Source organism: Dermacentor andersoni, chromosome 4, assembly GCF_023375885.2.
Source record: "Dermacentor andersoni chromosome 4, qqDerAnde1_hic_scaffold, whole genome shotgun sequence".
In the NCBI taxonomy this organism is placed as follows: domain Eukaryota; kingdom Metazoa; phylum Arthropoda; class Arachnida; order Ixodida; family Ixodidae; genus Dermacentor; species Dermacentor andersoni.
The window spans coordinates 198024293-198048194 of NC_092817.1; the positions used below are offsets into that span (position 1 = coordinate 198024293).

A 23902-nucleotide genomic window follows, 5' to 3' on the forward strand; every position below is an offset into this window, starting at 1 on the left:
AAAGCAAAAAAAAGGGTGCCATCAGCACTCGGTGTTCCCAGGTGGTCTCCCTCCCAAGTACTGACCGAGCCCAATGCTGCTTAGCTTCGGGGATCGGACGAGAACCGGCGTATTCAGCATGGTATGGCCGATGGCAGGGACGCTACGTTTACGACTGCACCTGTATCGTGCTATGTGCATTCGCAACGTATTGCTACAGCACGTACGCGGCCCTGTCTTTCCGTTGACAGTACAGGCACACGTCGTGTACGTGGATCGCTCCGTTTGTTGTGGTTAGTCGCTGCCGAGTCGAGCTGGCAATAAAACAAGAGGACGAGCGCAACGATTTGCGTCCGCTGCAGCCCCCGTTTGGCGCTAGCAATGCGCCAAGTTATTGATTGTCACTGAGCTGGATACGGGTGTAATAGGTAAACGGTTAGCAGTTTGTGCGACTAAATTTTGCACCATTACTTATACCGGTTACCACCGTCATTGCGTACAATCGCCTAGCGGCTTGGATATTGTTTTTTGCACTTCGACGTTGGCTCTACCAGTAGGCTGCGCCAGTTGAACGTAACAGTAAATAAAACAACCCACACGTGAGTGTAAAAAAAAAAAAAATAAGTCACAGAAGCACGCAATAAAAAAAGCAAAAAGAAGGGTGCCATCAGCACTCGGTGTTCCCAGGTGGTCTCCCTCCCAAGTACTGACCGAGCCCAATGCTGCTTAGCTTCGGGGATCGGACGAGAACCGGCGTATTCAGCATGGTATAGCCGATGGCAGGGATGCGACGTTTACGACTGCACCTGTATCGTGCTATGTGCATTCGCAACGTATTGCTACAGCACGTACGCGGCCCTGTCTTTCCGTTGACAGTACAGGCACACGTCGTGTACGTGGATCGCTCCGTTTGTTGTGGTTAGTCGCTGCCGAGTCGAGCTGGCAATAAAACAAGAGGACGAGCGCAACGATTTGCGTCCGCTGCAGCCCCCGTTTGGCGCTAGCAATGCGCCAAGTTATTGATTGTCACTGAGCTGGATACGGGTGTAATAGGTAAACGGTTAGCAGTTTGTGCGACTAAATTTTGCACCATTACTTATACCGGTTACCACCGTCATTGCGTACAATCGCCTAGCGGCTTGGATATTGTTTTTTGCACTTCGACGTTGGCTCTACCAGTAGGCTGCGCCAGTTGAACGTAACAGTAAATAAAACAACCCACACGTGAGTGTAAAAAAAAAAAAAATAAGTCACAGAAGCACGCAATAAAAAAAGCAAAAAGAAGGGTGCCATCAGCACTCGGTGTTCCCAGGTGGTCTCCCTCCCAAGTACTGACCGAGCCCAATGCTGCTTAGCTTCGGGGATCGGACGAGAACCGGCGTATTCAGCATGGTATGGCCGATGGCAGGGATGCTACGTTTACGACTGCACCTGTACCGTGCTATGTGCATTCGCAACGTATTGCTACAGCACGTACGCGGCCCTGTCTTTCCGTTGACAGTACAGGCACACGTCGTGTACGTGGATCGCTCCGTTTGTTGTGGTTAGTCGCTGCCGAGTCGAGCTGGCCATAAAACAAGAGGACGAGCGCAACGATTTGCGTCCGCTGCAGCCCCCGTGTGGCGCTAGCAATGCGCCAAGTTATTGATTGTCACTGAGCTGGATACGGGTGTAATAGGTAAACGGTTAGCAGTTTGTGCGACTAAATTTTGCACCATTACTTATACCGGTTACCACCGTCATTGCGTACAATCGCCTAGCGGCTTGGATATTGTTTTTTGCACTTCGACGTTGGCTCTACCAGTAGGCTGCGCCAGTTGAACGTAACAGTAAATAAAACAACCCACACGTGAGTGTAAAAAAAAAAAAAAATAAGTCACAGAAGCACGCAATAAAAAAAGCAAAAAGAAGGGTGCCATCAGCACTCGGTGTTCCCAGGTGGTCTCCCTCCCAAGTACTGACCGAGCCCAATGCTGCTTAGCTTCGGGGATCGGACGAGAACCGGCGTATTCAGCATGGTATGGCCGATGGCAGGGATGCTACGTTTACGACTGCACCTGTACCGTGCTATGTGCATTCGCAACGTATTGCTACAGCACGTACGCGGCCCTGTCTTTCCGTTGACAGTACAGGCACACGTCGTGTACGTGGATCGCTCCGTTTGTTGTGGTTAGTCGCTGCCGAGTCGAGCTGGCAATAAAACAAGAGGACGAGCGCAACGATTTGCGTCCGCTGCAGCCCCCGTTTGGCGCTAGCAATGCGCCAAGTTATTGATTGTCACTGAGCTGGATACGGGTGTAATAGGTAAACGGTTAGCAGTTTGTGCGACTAAATTTTGCACCATTACTTATACCGGTTACCACCGTCATTGCGTACAATCGCCTAGCGGCTTGGATATTGTTTTTTGCACTTCGACGTTGGCTCTACCAGTAGGCTGCGCCAGTTGAACGTAACAGTAAATAAAACAACCCACACGTGAGTGTAAAAAAAAAAAAAATAAGTCACAGAAGCACGCAATAAAAAAAGCAAAAAGAAGGGTGCCATCAGCACTCGGTGTTCCCAGGTGGTCTCCCTCCCAAGTACTGACCGAGCCCAATGCTGCTTAGCTTCGGGGATCGGACGAGAACCGGCGTATTCAGCATGGTATAGCCGATGGCAGGGATGCGACGTTTACGACTGCACCTGTATCGTGCTATGTGCATTCGCAACGTATTGCTACAGCACGTACGCGGCCCTGTCTTTCCGTTGACAGTACAGGCACACGTCGTGTACGTGGATCGCTCCGTTTGTTGTGGTTAGTCGCTGCCGAGTCGAGCTGGCAATAAAACAAGAGGACGAGCGCAACGATTTGCGTCCGCTGCAGCCCCCGTTTGGCGCTAGCAATGCGCCAAGTTATTGATTGTCACTGAGCTGGATACGGGTGTAATAGGTAAACGGTTAGCAGTTTGTGCGACTAAATTTTGCACCATTACTTATACCGGTTACCACCGTCATTGCGTACAATCGCCTAGCGGCTTGGATATTGTTTTTTGCACTTCGACGTTGGCTCTACCAGTAGGCTGCGCCAGTTGAACGTAACAGTAAATAAAACAACCCACACGTGAGTGTAAAAAAAAAAAAAAAATAAGTCACAGAAGCACGCAATAAAAAAAGCAAAAAGAAGGGTGCCATCAGCACTCGGTGTTCCCAGGTGGTCTCCCTCCCAAGTACTGACCGAGCCCAATGCTGCTTAGCTTCGGGGATCGGACGAGAACCGGCGTATTCAGCATGGTATGGCCGATGGCAGGGATGCTACGTTTACGACTGCACCTGTACCGTGCTATGTGCATTCGCAACGTATTGCTACAGCACGTACGCGGCCCTGTCTTTCCGTTGACAGTACAGGCACACGTCGTGTACGTGGATCGCTCCGTTTGTTGTGGTTAGTCGCTGCCGAGTCGAGCTGGCCATAAAACAAGAGGACGAGCGCAACGATTTGCGTCCGCTGCAGCCCCCGTGTGGCGCTAGCAATGCGCCAAGTTATTGATTGTCACTGAGCTGGATACGGGTGTAATAGGTAAACGGTTAGCAGTTTGTGCGACTAAATTTTGCACCATTACTTATACCGGTTACCACCGTCATTGCGTACAATCGCCTAGCGGCTTGGATATTGTTTTTTGCACTTCGACGTTGGCTCTACCAGTAGGCTGCGCCAGTTGAACGTAACAGTAAATAAAACAACCCACACGTGAGTGTAAAAAAAAAAAAAAAATAAGTCACAGAAGCACGCAATAAAAAAAGCAAAAAGAAGGGTGCCATCAGCACTCGGTGTTCCCAGGTGGTCTCCCTCCCAAGTACTGACCGAGCCCAATGCTGCTTAGCTTCGGGGATCGGACGAGAACCGGCGTATTCAGCATGGTATGGCCGATGGCAGGGATGCTACGTTTACGACTGCACCTGTACCGTGCTATGTGCATTCGCAACGTATTGCTACAGCACGTACGCGGCCCTGTCTTTCCGTTGACAGTACAGGCACACGTCGTGTACGTGGATCGCTCCGTTTGTTGTGGTTAGTCGCTGCCGAGTCGAGCTGGCAATAAAACAAGAGGACGAGCGCAACGATTTGCGTCCGCTGCAGCCCCCGTTTGGCGCTAGCAATGCGCCAAGTTATTGATTGTCACTGAGCTGGATACGGGTGTAATAGGTAAACGGTTAGCAGTTTGTGCGACTAAATTTTGCACCATTACTTATACCGGTTACCACCGTCATTGCGTACAATCGCCTAGCGGCTTGGATATTGTTTTTTGCACTTCGACGTTGGCTCTACCAGTAGGCTGCGCCAGTTGAACGTAACAGTAAATAAAACAACCCACACGTGAGTGTAAGAAAAAAAAAAAAATAAGTCACAGAAGCACGCAATAAAAAAAGCAAAAAGAAGGATGCCATCAGCACTCGGTGTTCCCAGGTGGTCTCCCTCCCAAGTACTGACTGAGCCCAATGCTGCTTAGCTTCGGGGATCGGACGAGAACCGGCGTATTCAGCATGGTATGGACGATGGCAGGGATGCTATGTTTACGACTGCACCTGTATCGTGCTATGTGCATTCGCAACGTATTGCTACAGCACGTACGCGGCCCTGTCTTTCCGTTGACAGTACAGGCACACGTCGTGTACGTGGATCGCTCCGTTTGTTGTGGTTAGTCGCTGCCGAGTCGAGCTGGCCATAAAACAAGAGGACGAGCGCAACGATTTGCGTCCGCTGCAGCCCCCGTATGGCGCTAGCAATGCGCCAAGTTATTGATTGTCACTGAGCTGGATACGGGTGTAATAGGTAAACGGTTAGCAGTTTGTGCGACTAAATTTTGCACCATTACTTATACCGGTTACCACCGTCATTGCGTACAATCGCCTAGCGGCTTGGATATTGTTTTTTGCACTTCGACGTTGGCTCTACCAGTAGGCTGCGCCAGTTGAACGTAACAGTAAATAAAACAACCCACACGTGAGTGTAAAAAAAAAAAAAAATAAGTCACAGAAGCACGCAATAAAAAAAGCAAAAAAAAGGGTGCCATCAGCACTCGGTGTTCCCAGGTGGTCTCCCTCCCAAGTACTGACCGAGCCCAATGCTGCTTAGCTTCGGGGATCGGACGAGAACCGGCGTATTCAGCATGGTATGGCCGATGGCAGGGACGCTACGTTTACGACTGCACCTGTATCGTGCTATGTGCATTCGCAACGTATTGCTACAGCACGTACGCGGCCCTGTCTTTCCGTTGACAGTACAGGCACACGTCGTGTACGTGGATCGCTCCGTTTGTTGTGGTTAGTCGCTGCCGAGTCGAGCTGGCAATAAAACAAGAGGACGAGCGCAACGATTTGCGTCCGCTGCAGCCCCCGTTTGGCGCTAGCAATGCGCCAAGTTATTGATTGTCACTGAGCTGGATACGGGTGTAATAGGTAAACGGTTAGCAGTTTGTGCGACTAAATTTTGCACCATTACTTATACCGGTTACCACCGTCATTGCGTACAATCGCCTAGCGGCTTGGATATTGTTTTTTGCACTTCGACGTTGGCTCTACCAGTAGGCTGCGCCAGTTGAACGTAACAGTAAATAAAACAACCCACACGTGAGTGTAAAAAAAAAAAAAAATAAGTCACAGAAGCACGCAATAAAAAAAGCAAAAAGAAGGGTGCCATCAGCACTCGGTGTTCCCAGGTGGTCTCCCTCCAAGTACTGACCGAGCCCAATGCTGCTTAGCTTCGGGGATCGGACGAGAACCGGCGTATTCAGCATGGTATGGCCGATGGCAGGGATTCTACGTTTATGACTGCACCTGTACCGTGCTATGTGCATTCGCAACGTATTGCTACAGCACGTACGCGGCCCTGTCTTTCCGTTGACAGTACAGGCACACGTCGTGTACGTGGATCGCTCCGTTTGTTGTGGTTAGTCGCTGCCGAGTCGAGCTGGCAATAAAACAAGAGGACGAGCGCAACGATTTGCGTCCGCTGCAGCCCCCGTTTGGCGCTAGCAATGCGCCAAGTTATTGATTGTCACTGAGCTGGATACGGGTGTAATAGGTAAACGGTTAGCAGTTTGTGCGACTAAATTTTGCACCATTACTTATACCGGTTACCACCGTCATTGCGTACAATCGCCTAGCGGCTTGGATATTGTTTTTTGCACTTCGACGTTGGCTCTACCAGTAGGCTGCGCCAGTTGAACGTAACAGTAAATAAAACAACCCACACGTGAGTGTAAAAAAAAAAAAAAAATAAGTCACAGAAGCACGCAATAAAAAAAGCAAAAAGAAGGGTGCCATCAGCACTCGGTGTTCCCAGGTGGTCTCCCTCCCAAGTACTGACCGAGCCCAATGCTGCTTAGCTTCGGGGATCGGACGAGAACCGGCGTATTCAGCATGGTATGGCCGATGGCAGGGATGCTACGTTTACGACTGCACCTGTACCGTGCTATGTGCATTCGCAACGTATTGCTACAGCACGTACGCGGCCCTGTCTTTCCGTTGACAGTACAGGCACACGTCGTGTACGTGGATCGCTCCGTTTGTTGTGGTTAGTCGCTGCCGAGTCGAGCTGGCAATAAAACAAGAGGACGAGCGCAACGATTTGCGTCCGCTGCAGCCCCCGTTTGGCGCTAGCAATGCGCCAAGTTATTTATTGTCACTGAGCTGGATACGGGTGTAATAGGTAAACGGTTAGCAGTTTGTGCGACTAAATTTTGCACCATTACTTATACCGGTTACCACCGTCATTGCGTACAATCGCCTAGCGGCTTGGATATTGTTTTTTGCACTTCGACGTTGGCTCTACCAGTAGGCTGCGCCAGTTGAACGTAACAGTAAATAAAACAACCCACACGTGAGTGTAAAAAAAAAAAAAAATAAGTCACAGAAGCACGCAATAAAAAAAGCAATAAGAAGGGTGCCATCAGCACTCAGTGTTCCCAGGTGGTCTCCCTCCCAAGTACTGACCGAGCCCAATGCTGCTTAGCTTCGGGGATCGGACGAGAACCGGCGTATTCAGCATGGTATGGCCGATGGCAGGGATGCTACGTTTACGACTGCACCTGTATCGTGCTATGTGCATTCGCAACGTATTGCTACAGCACGTACGCGGCCCTGTCTTTCCGTTGACAGTACAGGCACACGTCGTGTACGTGGATCGCTCCGTTTGTTGTGGTTAGTCGCTGCCGAGTCGAGCTGGCCATAAAACAAGAGGACGAGCGCAACGATTTGCGTCCGCTGCAGCCCCCGTATGGCGCTAGCAATGCGCCAAGTTATTGATTGTCACTGAGCTGGATACGGGTGTAATAGGTAAACGGTTAGCAGTTTGTGCGACTAATATTTGCACCATTACTTATACCGGTTACCACCGTCATTGCGTACAATCGCCTAGCGGCTTGGATATTGTTTTTTGCACTTCGACGTTGGCTCTACCAGTAGGCTGCGCCAGTTGAACGTAACAGTAAATAAAACAACCCAAACGTGAGTGTAAAAAAAAAAAATAAGTCACAGAAGCACGCAATAAAAAAAGCAAAAAGAAGGGTGCCATCAGCACTCGGTGTTCCCAGGTGGTCTCCCTCCCAAGTACTGACCGAGCCCAATGCTGCTTAGCTTCGGGGATCGGACGAGAACCGGCGTATTCAGCATGGTATGGCCGATGGCAGGGACGCTACGTTTACGACTGCACCTGTATCGTGCTATGTGCATTCGCAACGTATTGCTACAGCACGTACGCGGCCCTGTCTTTCCGTTGACAGTACAGGCACACGTCGTGTACGTGGATCGCTCCGTTTGTTGTGGTTAGTCGCTGCCGAGTCGAGCTGGCAATAAAACAAGAGGACGAGCGCAACGATTTGCGTCCGCTGCAGCCCCCGTTTGGCGCTAGCAATGCGCCAAGTTATTGATTGTCACTGAGCTGGATACGGGTGTAATAGGTAAACGGTTAGCAGTTTGTGCGACTAAATTTTGCACCATTACTTATACCGGTTACCACCGTCATTGCGTACAATCGCCTAGCGGCTTGGATATTGTTTTTTGCACTTCGACGTTGGCTCTACCAGTAGCCTGCGCCAGTTGAACGTAACAGTAAATAAAACAACCCACACGTGAGTGTAAGAAAAAAAAAAAAATAAGTCACAGAAGCACGCAATAAAAAAAGCAAAAAGAAGGATGCCATCAGCACTCGGTGTTCCCAGGTGGTCTCCCTCCCAAGTACTGACTGAGCCCAATGCTGCTTAGCTTCGGGGATCGGACGAGAACCGGCGTATTCAGCATGGTATGGACGATGGCAGGGATGCTATGTTTACGACTGCACCTGTATCGTGCTATGTGCATTCGCAACGTATTGCTACAGCAGGTACGCGGCCCTGTCTTTCCGTTGACAGTACAGGCACACGTCGTGTACGTGGATCGCTCCGTTTGTTGTGGTTAGTCGCTGCCGAGTCGAGCTGGCCATAAAACAAGAGGACGAGCGCAACGATTTGCGTCCGCTGCAGCCCCCGTATGGCGCTAGCAATGCGCCAAGTTATTGATTGTCACTGAGCTGGATACGGGTGTAATAGGTAAACGGTTAGCAGTTTGTGCGACTAAATTTTGCACCATTACTTATACCGGTTACCACCGTCATTGCGTACAATCGCCTAGCGGCTTGGATATTGTTTTTTGCACTTCGACGTTGGCTCTACCAGTAGGCTGCGCCAGTTGAACGTAACAGTAAATAAAACAACCCACACGTGAGTGTAAAAAAAAAAAAAATAAGTCACAGAAGCACGCAATAAAAAAAGCAGAAAAAAGGGTGCCATCAGCACTCGGTGTTCCCAGGTGGTCTCCCTCCCAAGTACTGACCGAGCCCAATGCTGCTTAGCTTCGGGGATCGGACGAGAACCGGCGTATTCAGCATGGTATGGCCGATGGCAGGGACGCTACGTTTACGACTGCACCTGTATCGTGCTATGTGCATTCGCAACGTATTGCTACAGCACGTACGCGGCCCTGTCTTTCCGTTGACAGTACAGGCACACGTCGTGTACGTGGATCGCTCCGTTTGTTGTGGTTAGTCGCTGCCGAGTCGAGCTGGCAATAAAACAAGAGGACGAGCGCAACGATTTGCGTCCGCTGCAGCCCCCGTTTGGCGCTAGCAATGCGCCAAGTTATTGATTGTCACTGAGCTGGATACGGGTGTAATAGGTAAACGGTTAGCAGTTTGTGCGACTAAATTTTGCACCATTACTTATACCGGTTACCACCGTCATTGCGTACAATCGCCTAGCGGCTTGGATATTGTTTTTTGCACTTCGACGTTGGCTCTACCAGTAGGCTGCGCCAGTTGAACGTAACAGTAAATAAAACAACCCACACGTGAGTGTAAAAAAAAAAAAAAATAAGTCACAGAAGCACGCAATAAAAAAAGCAAAAAGAAGGGTGCCATCAGCACTCGGTGTTCCCAGGTGGTCTCCCTCCCAAGTACTGACCGAGCCCAATGCTGCTTAGCTTCGGGGATCGGACGAGAACCGGCGTATTCAGCATGGTATAGCCGATGGCAGGGATGCGACGTTTACGACTGCACCTGTATCGTGCTATGTGCATTCGCAACGTATTGCTACAGCACGTACGCGGCCCTGTCTTTCCGTTGACAGTACAGGCACACGTCGTGTACGTGGATCGCTCCGTTTGTTGTGGTTAGTCGCTGCCGAGTCGAGCTGGCAATAAAACAAGAGGACGAGCGCAACGATTTGCGTCCGCTGCAGCCCCCGTTTGGCGCTAGCAATGCGCCAAGTTATTGATTGTCACTGAGCTGGATACGGGTGTAATAGGTAAACGGTTAGCAGTTTGTGCGACTAAATTTTGCACCATTACTTATACCGGTTACCACCGTCATTGCGTACAATCGCCTAGCGGCTTGGATATTGTTTTTTGCACTTCGACGTTGGCTCTACCAGTATGCTGCGCCAGTTGAACGTAACAGTAAATAAAACAACCCACACGTGAGTGTAAAAAAAAAAAAAAATAAGTCACAGAAGCACGCAATAAAAAAAGCAAAAAGAAGGGTGCCATCAGCACTCGGTGTTCCCAGGTGGTCTCCCTCCCAAGTACTGACCGAGCCCAATGCTGCTTAGCTTCGGGGATCGGACGAGAACCGGCGTATTCAGCATGGTATGGCCGATGGCAGGGATTCTACGTTTATGACTGCACCTGTACCGTGCTATGTGCATTCGCAACGTATTGCTACAGCACGTACGCGGCCCTGTCTTTCCGTTGACAGTACAGGCACACGTCGTGTACGTGGATCGCTCCGTTTGTTGTGGTTAGTCGCTGCCGAGTCGAGCTGGCAATAAAACAAGAGGACGAGCGCAACGATTTGCGTCCGCTGCAGCCCCCGTTTGGCGCTAGCAATGCGCCAAGTTATTGATTGTCACTGAGCTGGATACGGGTGTAATAGGTAAACGGTTAGCAGTTTGTGCGACTAAATTTTGCACCATTACTTATACCGGTTACCACCGTCATTGCGTACAATCGCCTAGCGGCTTGGATATTGTTTTTTGCACTTCGACGTTGGCTCTACCAGTAGGCTGCGCCAGTTGAACGTAACAGTAAATAAAACAACCCACACGTGAGTGTAAAAAAAAAAAAAAAATAAGTCACAGAAGCACGCAATAAAAAAAGCAAAAAGAAGGGTGCCATCAGCACTCGGTGTTCCCAGGTGGTCTCCCTCCCAAGTACTGACCGAGCCCAATGCTGCTTAGCTTCGGGGATCGGACGAGAACCGGCGTATTCAGCATGGTATGGCCGATGGCAGGGATGCTACGTTTACGACTGCACCTGTACCGTGCTATGTGCATTCGCAACGTATTGCTACAGCACGTACGCGGCCCTGTCTTTCCGTTGACAGTACAGGCACACGTCGTGTACGTGGATCGCTCCGTTTGTTGTGGTTAGTCGCTGCCGAGTCGAGCTGGCAATAAAACAAGAGGACGAGCGCAACGATTTGCGTCCGCTGCAGCCCCCGTTTGGCGCTAGCAATGCGCCAAGTTATTGATTGTCACTGAGCTGGATACGGGTGTAATAGGTAAACGGTTAGCAGTTTGTGCGACTAAATTTTGCACCATTACTTATACCGGTTACCACCGTCATTGCGTACAATCGCCTAGCGGCTTGGATATTGTTTTTTGCACTTCGACGTTGGCTCTACCAGTAGGCTGCGCCAGTTGAACGTAACAGTAAATAAAACAACCCACACGTGAGTGTAAAAAAAAAAAAAATAAGTCACAGAAGCACGCAATAAAAAAAGCAATAAGAAGGGTGCCATCAGCACTCAGTGTTCCCAGGTGGTCTCCCTCCCAAGTACTGACCGAGCCCAATGCTGCTTAGCTTCGGGGATCGGACGAGAACCGGCGTATTCAGCATGGTATGGCCGATGGCAGGGATGCTACGTTTACGACTGCACCTGTATCGTGCTATGTGCATTCGCAACGTATTGCTACAGCACGTACGCGGCCCTGTCTTTCCGTTGACAGTACAGGCACACGTCGTGTACGTGGATCGCTCCGTTTGTTGTGGTTAGTCGCTGCCGAGTCGAGCTGGCCATAAAACAAGAGGACGAGCGCAACGATTTGCGTCCGCTGCAGCCCCCGTATGGCGCTAGCAATGCGCCAAGTTATTGATTGTCACTGAGCTGGATACGGGTGTAATAGGTAAACGGTTAGCAGTTTGTGCGACTAATATTTGCACCATTACTTATACCGGTTACCACCGTCATTGCGTACAATCGCCTAGCGGCTTGGATATTGTTTTTTGCACTTCGACGTTGGCTCTACCAGTAGGCTGCGCCAGTTGAACGTAACAGTAAATAAAACAACCCAAACGTGAGTGTAAAAAAAAAAAATAAGTCACAGAAGCACGCAATAAAAAAAGCAAAAAGAAGGGTGCCATCAGCACTCGGTGTTCCCAGGTGGTCTCCCTCCCAAGTACTGACCGAGCCCAATGCTGCTTAGCTTCGGGGATCGGACGAGAACCGGCGTATTCAGCATGGTATGGCCGATGGCAGGGACGCTACGTTTACGACTGCACCTGTATCGTGCTATGTGCATTCGCAACGTATTGCTACAGCACGTACGCGGCCCTGTCTTTCCGTTGACAGTACAGGCACACGTCGTGTACGTGGATCGCTCCGTTTGTTGTGGTTAGTCGCTGCCGAGTCGAGCTGGCAATAAAACAAGAGGACGAGCGCAACGATTTGCGTCCGCTGCAGCCCCCGTTTGGCGCTAGCAATGCGCCAAGTTATTGATTGTCACTGAGCTGGATACGGGTGTAATAGGTAAACGGTTAGCAGTTTGTGCGACTAAATTTTGCACCATTACTTATACCGGTTACCACCGTCATTGCGTACAATCGCCTAGCGGCTTGGATATTGTTTTTTGCACTTCGACGTTGGCTCTACCAGTAGGCTGCGCCAGTTGAACGTAACAGTAAATAAAACAACCCACACGTGAGTGTAAAAAAAAAAAAAATAAGTCACAGAAGCACGCAATAAAAAAAGCAATAAGAAGGGTGCCATCAGCACTCAGTGTTCCCAGGTGGTCTCCCTCCCAAGTACTGACCGAGCCCAATGCTGCTTAGCTTCGGGGATCGGACGAGAACCGGCGTATTCAGCATGGTATGGCCGATGGCAGGGATGCTACGTTTACGACTGCACCTGTATCGTGCTATGTGCATTCGCAACGTATTGCTACAGCACGTACGCGGCCCTGTCTTTCCGTTGACAGTACAGGCACACGTCGTGTACGTGGATCGCTCCGTTTGTTGTGGTTAGTCGCTGCCGAGTCGAGCTGGCAATAAAACAAGAGGACGAGCGCAACGATTTGCGTCCGCTGCAGCCCCCGTTTGGCGCTAGCAATGCGCCAAGTTATTGATTGTCACTGAGCTGGATACGGGTGTAATAGGTAAACGGTTAGCAGTTTGTGCGACTAATTTTTGCACCATTACTTATGCCGGTTACCACCGTCATTGCGTACAATCGCCTAGCGGCTTGGATATTGTTTTTTGCACTTCGACGTTGGCTCTACCAGTAGGCTGCGCCAGTTGAACGTAACAGTAAATAAAACAACCCACACGTGAGTGTAAAAAAAAAAAAAAATAAGTCACAGAAGCACGCAATAGAAAAAGCAAAAAGAAGGGTGCCATCAGCACTCGGTGTTCCCAGGTGGTCTCCCTCCCAAGTACTGACCGAGCCCAATGCTGCTTAGCTTCGGGGATCGGACGAGAACCGGCGTATTCAGCATGGTATGGCCGATGGCAGGAATGCTACGTTTACGACTGCACCTGTATCGTGCTATGTGCATTCGCAACGTATTGCTACAGCACGTACGCGGCCCTGTCTTTCCGTTGACAGTACAGGCACACGTCGTGTACGTGGATCGCTCCGTTTGTTGTGGTTAGTCGCTGCCGAGTCGAGCTGGCAATAAAACAAGAGGACGAGCGCAACGATTTGCGTCCGCTGCAGCCCCCGTTTGGCGCTAGCAATGCGCCAAGTTATTGATTGTCACTGAGCTGGATACGGGTGTAATAGGTAAACGGTTAGCAGTTTGTGCGACTAAATTTTGCACCATTACTTATACCGGTTACCACCGTCATTGCGTACAATCGCCTAGCGGATTGGATATTGTTTTTTGCACTTCGACGTTGGCTCTACCAGTAGGCTGCGCGAGTTGAACGTAACAGTAAATAAAACAACTCACACGTGAGTGTAAAAAAAAAAAAAAATAAGTCACAGAAGCAGGCAATAAAAAAAGCAAAAAGAAGGGTGCCATCAGCACTCGGTGTTCCCAGGTGGTCTCCCTCACAAGTACTGACCGAGCCCAATGCTGCTTAGCTTCGGGGATCGGACGAGAACCGGCGTATTCAGCATGGTATGGCTGATTTTTTTTTTTTTTTCCTTATTGCCGGCTTTGACATACACAAACAATACAGAAAAAGGAAAAAAAACATGTCAACAAGGATTTTGCTGGCACGACATATCAAAATTTTTTCAATGCTGCAAGTTTATCTAGCATGTCAATCCATGTTGGTTGTTCAGGGAGTGCCCGATGGACATCCCTGAACCGTACTGTAGATTCAATGAAGTGATCACGTGTAGGTCGCGAATTGACATCGGCATTGTTGAATTGAGTTCTAGCTTTCCACAAACTGTGGAGGCCCAGGAGCATTATAGCGTCATACGGAAAAGCCTCCGTTTCTACCGGTAAGAATCTTATTCCATGTGGATCTAAAGGTAACTCTTTGTTTAAAGTCCTTTGTAGCACATCCCAGAAAAAGATGGGATCCCAGCAATCTAGAAAAGCATGCTCTATCGTTTCAGGTTTCTTGCATAAGAAGCAGTTAATGGACCACGGGACAAAAATACCCCTGTTATGCATCCATGTTTTAACTGATAATGTGTTAGTGTGTAGTTTAAAGAAAAAAGTTTTTACCGAAGGGTGTACTGGCATTCTTTTAACCCTTTTGAGGACATCTCCTGGGCCTCCACGGTTTGACATACGGTAAATCGGTGCAGGGAGCATAGTGTCAATTAGGTCCTTATACAGTTTTTTCCTAGTAATATTAGCAAGATATTGCACAGAAAACCGCACATGCAACATTCTGTACGCAAGCACGACTTCTCGCAGGTAACCTTTAACGGAACCATGCATTGCTTCACACGAGCATACAACAAATCCTGGAAGGTGACGACATAAAAGCACTTGCATGACTGTGCGAAGGAACACATCATTCTGATCGCGAAGGTACATAAAGCGCGACACAACTTGTCGCACAAATAAATGTGCCAACCCAAGGCCCCCTTTCTTTACTGGCAAGAACAAGTTTGTGCGGCTGGTCCTTTCCCAAGTCGATGCCCATATGAAAACGGCGAAGATACGGTGGATTTTTTGGATGTTGATCCGCGAAGCACACAGCACATTCATGACATACCATATCTTGGACGTAAGAAATAAGTTACAGACCGTGGCGCGCGAGAAAATTGACAGCTGTCGCCCCTGCCACGCGTTAGTCTTTTCCTTTGCTCTCGCCACTTGTTCATTCCAGTACGGCTCAGGGTCGCGATAAGAGTCGAGAGGCACGCCTAGGTAGGTTGTTGCGGTGGTTGACCACCGAAGTCGAGCGTAGCAGTCTGGCGTTTCTTCCAATTCACCATGCCAAAACCCATAACTCTTCTCCCAGTTTATTTGCGCCCCGGTGCACTTGCAGAAGGATTCAACTACCGCCACGGCCTCACAAATACTATTTCTATTTGAACAGAATATGGCGATGTCATCGGCATACGCCAATATTTTCACCTGTGTGGACTGTAACCTGAAGCCAGTTATCCGTTCATTGCTTTGGATGGCCTTGCACAAAGGCTCAAGGTAAGCCGCGAATAGCAGGGGCGACAGCGGACATCCCTGCCTCACAGAAGACAGCACTTGCACGCTGTCTGTCAGGTCCCCGTTTACAATGACCCGAGTTGAGCAGTTAGCATACGCCATCCTGACACCGTCTGTTATTACGCTTCCCACGTTGGAATGCTCTAATATGGCGAAGAGAACATCGTGGGAAACACGGTCGAAGGCTTTAGCGAGATCTAGTTGCATCATAGCCACTCGATCGCCAAATACATCGCAACATTCTAGCACACATCGAGCTACGTGTATGTTCGTGGCGATGCTTCTACCCTTTATACCACAGGTCTGATGCGTGCCAACCAGCCTCGTTATCACACCCTGCAATCGTTTGGCCAATACCTTCATAAATATCTTGTAGTCGACGTTGGTAAGGCTTATCGGGCGATAAGACCCCACCAACTGACGTTTTTCAGGTGTCTCAGTTTTTGGGATGAGAACGATGTGCGAAGTTGTGAAGGACAGTGGCATATGTTTTTGCTGATACGATTCGGCGATAACTTTGAGTAGAATCTGGGCTACAATTGTTTTGAATGTTTTATAGAATGCTACTCCTAGGCCATCAGGGCCGGGTGCCTTGCCGACAGGTAGTGCATCTATTGCATCCTCTATTTCTTTCATGGAAATTGGCTGTTCCAAACGCGTTCTTTCTTCTTCTTCCAGCTTTGGCAGTAACGACAGAAATTCTGCTTTAAAGCCCCCTATAATGGTGCGCGGTTGACCGAGCAATTCTTTGAAATGATCAGCGACGACGCGTTTGATTACATTGCGGTCCTCCGAAACGTCATTACCGTTTCTTATTTGCCTTATTTCCTTATTACAGGCGTATTGTTTTTCGTCCGATAACGCACGTTTTGTGGGCGTTTCACCGGCCCACAGCTTCTCGGCGCGTGCACGGATAACCGCCGCTCTGTACTTTTCTGTATCAATTCTCTCTAACTGAATTTTTATGTTTCTTAATTCGTTGGTGTAAGTACCTGGTTGGGAGCATTCTATACCCGTAAGAAATTCAAGTTGCTCACGAAGCAGTGTTTCGTTTCGTTTGTCTTCATAACGCAATGTGCTACTTCTTTCGATGGCTTTCATTTTTACTAATTGCTTAAACTCCTCCCACTCTACACCAATACTTAAAGATTGCACTGTGAGTAGCTTCTTTAGCTTCTCATCTACATCCTTAACGAAAACCTGATCCTCCATCAATTTCGCATTAAGTTTCCAAAGTTCCCACTTGAAGTACTTTTCGTATTCTTTTTTACCAAAGGTTGCAATAACTAGACAATGGTCACTGAAAGACACTGGCTTAACCTCGTACGATGTGCATAGTGGCACAAGTTCAAGCGACACATACAGCCTGTCCAATCGTGCATGGCTATCGCCTTGAAAATGTGTGAATTGCGGACGCGCACCATTTGTGACAACACTTCCGATATCTTCTAAGTTGTGGTCGTGAACTACAACATTCAAGACCTCCGCACTCTTATCTCGCACTGGCAAACCTTTTACACGGTCTACCGAACGACAAACACAATTGAAGTCACCCAACAAAACTAGTACTTTTTTACAATCAAGATACATCTGAAAACGCTCAAAAAACTTTTCTCTCCGCCTCTACATTTGGAGCGTAAGCACAAATGACACGGAAATTCAGACCATATTGCAAAAAATCGGCAACCAGGAGGCGTCCACTTTGGCACGAAAAGAGCAATTGCACAGTTATACCGACACTATTTCGGATGAAAAGGGCACAACCACCAGAGGCACCGACAGAATGACACACACAAACATCGTAATGCTGACGGAAAGTGGACACCATTCGATCAGTCGCTTCCTGGCTATCAATTTTGGTTTCTTGGATTGCCACCACGTGTAGATTATTTTCTAAGAGAAGGCGACTAAGTTGACACTGTCGCCTTCTTGCTCCAAGACCTCGTACATTCAGAGTCGCTACACGTAGTGCTTCAGTAAGGTGGATCGCCATATCGAGAGAAAAGAAACCCTATCTTATGGTGTCTACCCTCACGACAACATCGCACGCCCCCATACCCCATTTCGGGATCTACAGCACGTTACTACGGAGGCGGTTTCCCCGCCTGCCGTGATTCGGCCGGAATGTTCGGCCGCAGTTTCCAGGACGCTCGCCTCATACCTGCTGCTTTAAAAGGAGGCTCATCACCGCCTATTTCATCCGGTTGCGACGCCTTGCTCACGGCCTCCTCGTGCGACCGCTTTCCGGCCATGTGGCTGGACCCTTCGGGGGAAAAGTCCATGGGCTCCGCCACCGGTTGGGTGGCGTTCTCCGAAGACGCGTCAGGCGTTTCCACTGTGTTCTTTGACGCCGCCACGGCGTCCTGTGCCGGAGGTAGAGGCGTCTGTCCAGGAGATGCGCGAGCCTTGGGTTGCGCATCCAGCTGATGCGCCCTAGGAGCAGCCGACGTGGTCTCCTGCACCGCTGATCCGCTAGCTTCTTTCGATGCCTCCTCCGCGTCGGCCTCATCCATGAGAAGTGCTGACGTCTCATCACTGCTCACTGGCCCGGCGACGCTGGCGTACGTCCGTGCGCAGTGGCCCTCGTCGTGTCCAAAGCGACGGCACGAACCACACCGTGGAATTTTACAGTCACGCCGAATATGACCTGTGCCACGGCAGCGAAGGCACAGGGGTGGCCTGCCCGATACGACAACAAGCGCCAGCTCTCCAGCAACGTTCACCTGGTGCGGCAGGTCGTCGAGCTTCACGCCAGCGTTCAACTTCAAGGTCACCATCCTCGTAGTTGACCCCTTATCAGACACGCCGTGAGCGCGCCACAGCTCTCTTGAGACGTCCGTCACCTTCCCAAATGGCGAGAAGGCAAGACGCACGTCCTCGTCTGGTACGCTGTGAAGGAGCCAGTGCAGCTTCATTCGAACATCCCGGTTTGCAGGGTCGATCACGAGACATCTCGCATTCTTCACTTTCAACTCGCCGATGTTGAGAATCTTCTTCGCGGCGTCGGCATCCTTGAATGTAACCGCCCACACATGACTCATGCGGTACGCGCCTAAGGCGATAACTTCCGGCAGGAGCGAAAGTGGAGCGAGCGCGTCACGAAAATCTTCCACCCGGTATGGGCGGGCACTGATGTCCCCGTGCAGGAAAACGGTATTTAAGACAAGACGACCTGTAGGCAAAGTAGGCAGTACGACCTGGTATTCGTTGTCCGATGCAATAGCCCTGTTTCCGCGACCAGGCATGGCCGCTGTAGCCGCTCCGACGGAGCCCGTCATCGCACGTCCGTCACGCTCGGTGGCCGGAAGTAGACCCTCCATGGTATGGCCGATGGCAGGGATGCTACGTTTACGACTGCACCTGTATCGTGCTATGTGCATTCGCAACGTATTGCTACAGCACGTACGCGGCCCTGTCTTTCCGTTGACAGTACAGGCACACGTCGTGTACGTGGATCGCTCCGTTTGTTGTGGTTAGTCGCTGCCGAGTCGAGCTGGCAATAAAACAAGAGGACGAGTGCAACGATTTGCGTCCGCTGCAGCCCCCGTTTGGCGCTAGCAATGCGCCAAGTTATTGATTGTCACTGAGCTGGATACGGGTGTAATAGGTAAACGGTTAGCAGTTTGTGCGACTAAATTTTGCACCATTACTTATACCGGTTACCACCGTCATTGCGTACAATCGCCTAGCGGCTTGGATATTGTTTTTTGCACTTCGACGTTGGCTCTACCAGTAGGCTGCGCCAGGTGAACGTAACAGTAAATAAAACAACCCACACGTGAGTGTAAAAAAAAATAAGTCACAGAAGCACGCAATAAAAAAAGCAAAAAGAAGGGTGCCATCAGCACTCGGTGTTCCCAGGTGGTCTCCCTCCCAAGTACTGACCGAGCCCAATGCTGCTTAGCTTCGGGGATCGGACGAGAACCGGCGTATTCAGCATGGTATGGCCGATTTTTTTTTTTTATTTATTACAGGTTTTTCCGCAGAACGTGCAGTTTCCACACATTACAGTATCACAATTGCAATACAAACAAAAAGGAAAGAAACGAGTCACACCGTACAACAAAGCCGTCTGTCCCTGTTGGACAGGCGTTGTCAACTTAAAATTCCTTCATGGCTGTCAGAGGTTCTAGCCTCCACAGCCATTCCGGAACACATTGTTGCATTTTCTGTATTTCTATGAATCGCGACATGCATTCTCTGAAATAATCGCGAGCGGGCCTAGCGTCAGGATCACAATAGTACCCTGCCATACGAGCCCGCCATATACAGTGGAGAGCGTTTAACATAATGAAATCATATGGAACCCCGTCATCATCCTTAATTGTGAGATCCCTTATCCCTTGGGGGTCCACCGGTAACTTTTTTCAGGGTTCGCTTTAAGACGTCCCATAAAAAGAAGCCCTCCCAACATTCCAAGAAAACGTGATCTATGGTTTCCTGCTTTTTGCAGATCAAGCAATGCGTTCCCTATGGTACGACACAACCTCGCTCTTCCATGAAAGTCTTCACTGAGAGCGTACCGGTGTGAAGCTTAAAAAAAAAACGTTTTTACCCCTGGTGGCACCTCCATGCGTTTAACGTGTTTAAGTACATCAAGTACTGGCCCTCCACTGTAAATGGCTCTGTATAACGGCACTGGGAAAACAATGTCGCACACATCTTTATACAATCTTCTCCTTTTAACATCGCAAAGGTAATCCATTGAAAATCGAACAGAAAGAAATCTTACGCTGTCGGCCACTTCCTTAAAGAAGCCACGAAGTGATCCGGTAACGCATGCCGTACTAACGACATGTGCCGGCAAAGCACCGCTCAACCTGAGCAGGCATACTGTGCGCAGAAAAGGATGGCGCACATCGCGAAAAAACAAGAATTGGTTTACTAGTTGTATAACAAAAAGATGAACCAAACCCACACCCCCGTCCTTCACTCTTCTAAACAAATTTGTTCGGCTGCACCTTTCCCATGTTGACCCCCAGATGAAAACAGCGAACACTCTGTGCAGCCTTTGCACATTTGCTCTCGAGCAATACAACGCTTGCATGACATAATATAACTTCGTGACAAAAAACATATTACAGACTGTCGCCCTTGCAAAAATAGACAGCTTCACATCCTTCCATCTGTCCGCCTTTTCTTTCATTTCATCGGCTTGGCTCCTCCAATATTCATCGCTACTATTGTAGCTATTGAGAGGAACGCCCAGATACCTCGTCGGCGTTTTGACCCAGTTGAGGTTCGCGAACTTGTCCGGTGCAGACTCCCATTTCCCGTGCCACAGGCCTAGGGATTTGCCCCAATTTATTCTACTACCCGTGACATCACAGAAATGTTTTACTGCCGATACTGTTTCCGTTACACTTGGTTTGTCTGTGCAACACACTGCAATGTCATCTGCATATGCGAGCAGCTTCACCTCTGTCGCTGCTAATCTGAAACCACGTATTTTGTCATTTCCGTTAATTACTACACACATTGCTTCTATGTATATGACAAATAACAGCGGACTGAGGGGACAGCCTTGGCGTACTGAACGCATGATGTTAATGGGGGCCCCCAGAGACTTATTGACAATTAATCTTGTTGTGCAATTCTTGTACGCCAAGGCCACGCCCTCCCTGATGATGGAACCGACATTAACATGATCCAAGATGGCAAACAAAATAACGTGAGCGACACAATCGAACGCTTTCTCCAAATCGAGCTGAAGAACTGCAACGCCACCATCGGTGACGTCACAGCACTCGAGCACGCACCGCATCTTTTGGATGTTCGAAAAAATGGACCGTCCCTTGATGCCGCAAGTTTGGTGGTCTCCGACAATTTCCTTGATGACGCCTTGAAGTCTCGCAGCTAAAATCTTCATAAAGATCTTGTAATCAATGTTTGTTAATGATATCGGTCTATAGGATGACACGAATCTGAGTTTGTCTGTTTGATCACTCTTAGGGATTAGTATTGTGTGCGCTTTTCCAAAAGATGGGGGCAATAATTTCTTCTCGTACGCGTCATTGAGTACGTCTGCTAACAATGGGGCCAGTTCTCTTTTGAAAGCCTTATATAACCCCGCACAGAGTCCATCAGGCCCAGGCGACTTGCCCGAGTTCAAATCACCGATTGCCTTTTCAACTTCGTTCTCGGTAATGTTGCCTTCCAATCGTTCTTTAGCGTCATCTCCCAGTCTCGGCATTCGCTGAAGAAAATCGGCTTTGAAGCTCTCTACATTCGCTGCCTGAAATGCAAAGAGCGACTGGTAGTACTGACAGAAGGCGCGTCCTATGCTTTCGCTGTCGTCAACAACAACCCCGCTCATTAAAATCTTATCCACATGGTTTCGCCGTCCGTGCGCCTTCTCGAGTCCAAGCGCCCTTTTTGTGGGTGTCTCCCCCGCCGCTAATACATCTGCTCCTGCACGCACGATGGCACCTTGATAACGTTCTTTATCGAACTGTTCAAGCTTTTCCTTGACGCTCCGCACATCGTCCTTGTACAGACCAGGCTCTCTGCACTCCATCGTTATCAGCTGCTGAAGTAGTGTTCGCAAAACCTTTTCTTTATATTCCCTCTCAAATTTGAGGCAGCTTGACCTTTCTAAGGCTTTCATTTTAACTTTTTGTTTGAAACATTCCCACTTTTCAGCTATTGTTTCAGCTTCATCTTTGCGTATTTCATTAATGGCATTCCGTACTGCCTTTACAAAAGATTCATCATTTAATAACGAGGCATTCATTTTCCACATCTCCCAATTAAACGCATGTTTCCGTTTCCCTATACCGACATTACATATTACGAGACAATGATCTGAGAACGATACGGGTACTACAGAATAACCGTGGCATCTTGGAATTGTATCCAGCGAAATGTAGATTCGGTCCAACCGCGCATGGCTACTGCCCTGAAAACGTGTAAATGGCACGTCACGCCCCCCTTCCAGACAATCAAAAACGTCATCTAGTTCATTTTCACTAATTAGTTTTGACAAGACTTCACTGCTTCTGTCACGCACACCGGCATTATTGGCTCTGTCACTAGCGCTCATTACACAATTGAAGTCTCCTAAGAGCATAACGCCCTTATCGCATCGAACATACTGCGAAAGGTTCGAAAAGAAACGGGCACGCTCTTCTACTGAATTTAGTGCATATACGCATATGACACGGAACTGAAAATCGCACAAAACAATATCGCAAAAAACAATCCTTCCAGATTGACAAGAAAAGGTACTTTGAATCTGCAGTCCAGGCAGTTTCTTCACAAAAAGAATGCACCCCCCAGCCGTGCCTAACGCATGGCTTACCACCGCAAAATACCTAGACGTGAAACGGCGCACCATGCTCCCGGTCTCCTCCTCCCCGTCAACCTTAGTTTCCTGGACGGCTAGTACGTCGACGTCGTGGTCAGTAACCAACCGTAGGACTTCACTTTGCCTACGACTAGCCGCCAACCCTCTCACGTTTAAAGTGGCAATATTAAGGGACGGTATCTGAGCCATGTTGAGCTAGAGAGAAAAGTAGGCCCGGAGCATGGTGCTTACCGTTCACGACTAGCCCTCGGCTAGCCGCCTCCGGGACCTCCCGGTTTCCCGGCGTTGTTTGTGGGCGGCACTTTGTCCGCAGGCTTTCTCTCAGGTGGGACATTCGGCTTTGGTTTCAAGCTCGTGCGCCTCCCAAGAGGCGTCTTTGTCGGCGGCCCTTCGCTGGTGCTGGTCGCGCCGTCGTTGCGGTCCTTAGTCTGGTCATGGGGGCGCTTGACTGGCGCACCAAGAGTCGAAGTCCGGTCGCCGTCGAGGACGGCCTCCTCCTGCTGCATTGCCGTCGCATCGTTGTCGGGCGGGTCCTCACTACTGCTCCGCGTAGGCTGGCCCTCAGCGGTCGCGCCCTGCACCGTCCCACTCGGCTTCACGGTAGTCTCAGCCACCCTGCTGTCTACGGCCAAACGCGTCGTTCCACTGGCTGTCGCTGTCGGGACCGCGTCTAGAGTTCCTTTAGCAGCGTCCTCCGCCTCGGCCACGTCCATGACGTGCTCCGCCGCAACGTCACAAGTTACTGGGACTGTTACGGTGGCATAAGATCTTACGCAGTCAGCGTCGACGTGGCCAAAACGTCTGCATAGAGAACAGCGGGGGACTCTGCACTCACGGCGGACGTGTCCCGTGCCGTGGCAGCGCAGGCACTGCATTGGTCGACCGGGCACGACGACCAAGGCCAACTCTCCGCCGACGCGGATCTGATGGGGCAGGTCCTCCACTTTCATGCCGCTTTTCAATTTCAAAATGACGGTCCTGGTGGTTGAGGTCTTCGCTCCCATGCCTTCGACGCGCCACCGCTCCCGGCTCACCTCCTCCACCTTGCCGAAAGCCGCGAATGCCGTCCGCACGTCCTCGTCGGCAACACCGTACAGCAGCCAGTGAAGCCTTAGCTTCACCTGTTGGTCCTGCGGGTCAACGATGACGCACCGTCGTCCCTTCACTTGGAGTTCCTTAAGGTCCAGAAGCCTTTTTG

General features: G+C 49.7%; 1 protein-coding gene, 20 non-coding genes and 4 pseudogenes across 21 annotated transcripts; all 25 read right to left on the bottom strand.

Annotated features, from left to right (window-relative positions):
- Positions 1-16: 16 nt before the first annotated feature.
- On the bottom strand, positions 17-135 carry LOC126532042 (5S ribosomal RNA). The gene has a single exon (XR_007599722.1). It is a non-coding gene; the product is annotated as a 5S ribosomal RNA (ribosomal RNA).
- A 506-nt stretch (positions 136-641) lies between these two features.
- LOC126532114 (5S ribosomal RNA) lies at positions 642-760 on the bottom strand. Its single transcript, XR_007599732.1, has one exon. It is a non-coding gene; the product is annotated as a 5S ribosomal RNA (ribosomal RNA).
- A 506-nt stretch (positions 761-1266) lies between these two features.
- Positions 1267-1385, bottom strand: LOC126532036 (5S ribosomal RNA). Its single transcript, XR_007599721.1, has one exon. It is a non-coding gene; the product is annotated as a 5S ribosomal RNA (ribosomal RNA).
- A 507-nt stretch (positions 1386-1892) lies between these two features.
- Positions 1893-2011, bottom strand: LOC126532028 (5S ribosomal RNA). Its single transcript, XR_007599720.1, has one exon. It is a non-coding gene; the product is annotated as a 5S ribosomal RNA (ribosomal RNA).
- Positions 2012-2517: 506 nt separating this feature from the next.
- Positions 2518-2636, bottom strand: LOC126532106 (5S ribosomal RNA). Its single transcript, XR_007599731.1, has one exon. It is a non-coding gene; the product is annotated as a 5S ribosomal RNA (ribosomal RNA).
- A 508-nt stretch (positions 2637-3144) lies between these two features.
- Positions 3145-3263, bottom strand: LOC126532020 (5S ribosomal RNA). The gene has a single exon (XR_007599719.1). It is a non-coding gene; the product is annotated as a 5S ribosomal RNA (ribosomal RNA).
- A 508-nt stretch (positions 3264-3771) lies between these two features.
- Positions 3772-3890, bottom strand: LOC126532012 (5S ribosomal RNA). Its single transcript, XR_007599718.1, has one exon. It is a non-coding gene; the product is annotated as a 5S ribosomal RNA (ribosomal RNA).
- Positions 3891-4398: 508 nt separating this feature from the next.
- Positions 4399-4517, bottom strand: LOC126532167 (5S ribosomal RNA; annotated as a pseudogene).
- Positions 4518-5024: 507 nt separating this feature from the next.
- Positions 5025-5143, bottom strand: LOC126532006 (5S ribosomal RNA). The gene has a single exon (XR_007599717.1). It is a non-coding gene; the product is annotated as a 5S ribosomal RNA (ribosomal RNA).
- A 507-nt stretch (positions 5144-5650) lies between these two features.
- Positions 5651-5768, bottom strand: LOC126532093 (5S ribosomal RNA). Its single transcript, XR_007599729.1, has one exon. It is a non-coding gene; the product is annotated as a 5S ribosomal RNA (ribosomal RNA).
- Positions 5769-6276: 508 nt separating this feature from the next.
- Positions 6277-6395, bottom strand: LOC126531999 (5S ribosomal RNA). Its single transcript, XR_007599716.1, has one exon. It is a non-coding gene; the product is annotated as a 5S ribosomal RNA (ribosomal RNA).
- Positions 6396-6902: 507 nt separating this feature from the next.
- On the bottom strand, positions 6903-7021 carry LOC126532144 (5S ribosomal RNA). Its single transcript, XR_007599736.1, has one exon. It is a non-coding gene; the product is annotated as a 5S ribosomal RNA (ribosomal RNA).
- A 504-nt stretch (positions 7022-7525) lies between these two features.
- On the bottom strand, positions 7526-7644 carry LOC126531992 (5S ribosomal RNA). Its single transcript, XR_007599715.1, has one exon. It is a non-coding gene; the product is annotated as a 5S ribosomal RNA (ribosomal RNA).
- A 508-nt stretch (positions 7645-8152) lies between these two features.
- Positions 8153-8271, bottom strand: LOC126532160 (5S ribosomal RNA; annotated as a pseudogene).
- Positions 8272-8777: 506 nt separating this feature from the next.
- LOC126531986 (5S ribosomal RNA) lies at positions 8778-8896 on the bottom strand. Its single transcript, XR_007599714.1, has one exon. It is a non-coding gene; the product is annotated as a 5S ribosomal RNA (ribosomal RNA).
- Positions 8897-9403: 507 nt separating this feature from the next.
- LOC126532099 (5S ribosomal RNA) lies at positions 9404-9522 on the bottom strand. Its single transcript, XR_007599730.1, has one exon. It is a non-coding gene; the product is annotated as a 5S ribosomal RNA (ribosomal RNA).
- A 507-nt stretch (positions 9523-10029) lies between these two features.
- Positions 10030-10148, bottom strand: LOC126531981 (5S ribosomal RNA). Its single transcript, XR_007599713.1, has one exon. It is a non-coding gene; the product is annotated as a 5S ribosomal RNA (ribosomal RNA).
- Positions 10149-10656: 508 nt separating this feature from the next.
- On the bottom strand, positions 10657-10775 carry LOC126532279 (5S ribosomal RNA). The gene has a single exon (XR_007599738.1). It is a non-coding gene; the product is annotated as a 5S ribosomal RNA (ribosomal RNA).
- Positions 10776-11281: 506 nt separating this feature from the next.
- On the bottom strand, positions 11282-11400 carry LOC126532136 (5S ribosomal RNA). Its single transcript, XR_007599735.1, has one exon. It is a non-coding gene; the product is annotated as a 5S ribosomal RNA (ribosomal RNA).
- Positions 11401-11904: 504 nt separating this feature from the next.
- LOC126532208 (5S ribosomal RNA) lies at positions 11905-12023 on the bottom strand. The gene has a single exon (XR_007599737.1). It is a non-coding gene; the product is annotated as a 5S ribosomal RNA (ribosomal RNA).
- Positions 12024-12529: 506 nt separating this feature from the next.
- LOC126532121 (5S ribosomal RNA) lies at positions 12530-12648 on the bottom strand. The gene has a single exon (XR_007599733.1). It is a non-coding gene; the product is annotated as a 5S ribosomal RNA (ribosomal RNA).
- A 507-nt stretch (positions 12649-13155) lies between these two features.
- Positions 13156-13274, bottom strand: LOC126532129 (5S ribosomal RNA). Its single transcript, XR_007599734.1, has one exon. It is a non-coding gene; the product is annotated as a 5S ribosomal RNA (ribosomal RNA).
- A 507-nt stretch (positions 13275-13781) lies between these two features.
- Positions 13782-13900, bottom strand: LOC126532239 (5S ribosomal RNA; annotated as a pseudogene).
- Positions 13901-17482: 3582 nt separating this feature from the next.
- LOC126531954 (uncharacterized) lies at positions 17483-18683 on the bottom strand. The gene has a single exon (XM_050179669.2). It carries the CDS (start codon positions 18674-18676, stop codon positions 17483-17485), a length of 1194 nt encoding a protein of 397 aa, XP_050035626.1. The 5' UTR covers positions 18677-18683.
- A 551-nt stretch (positions 18684-19234) lies between these two features.
- Positions 19235-19353, bottom strand: LOC126532189 (5S ribosomal RNA; annotated as a pseudogene).
- Positions 19354-23902: the final 4549 nt, after the last annotated feature.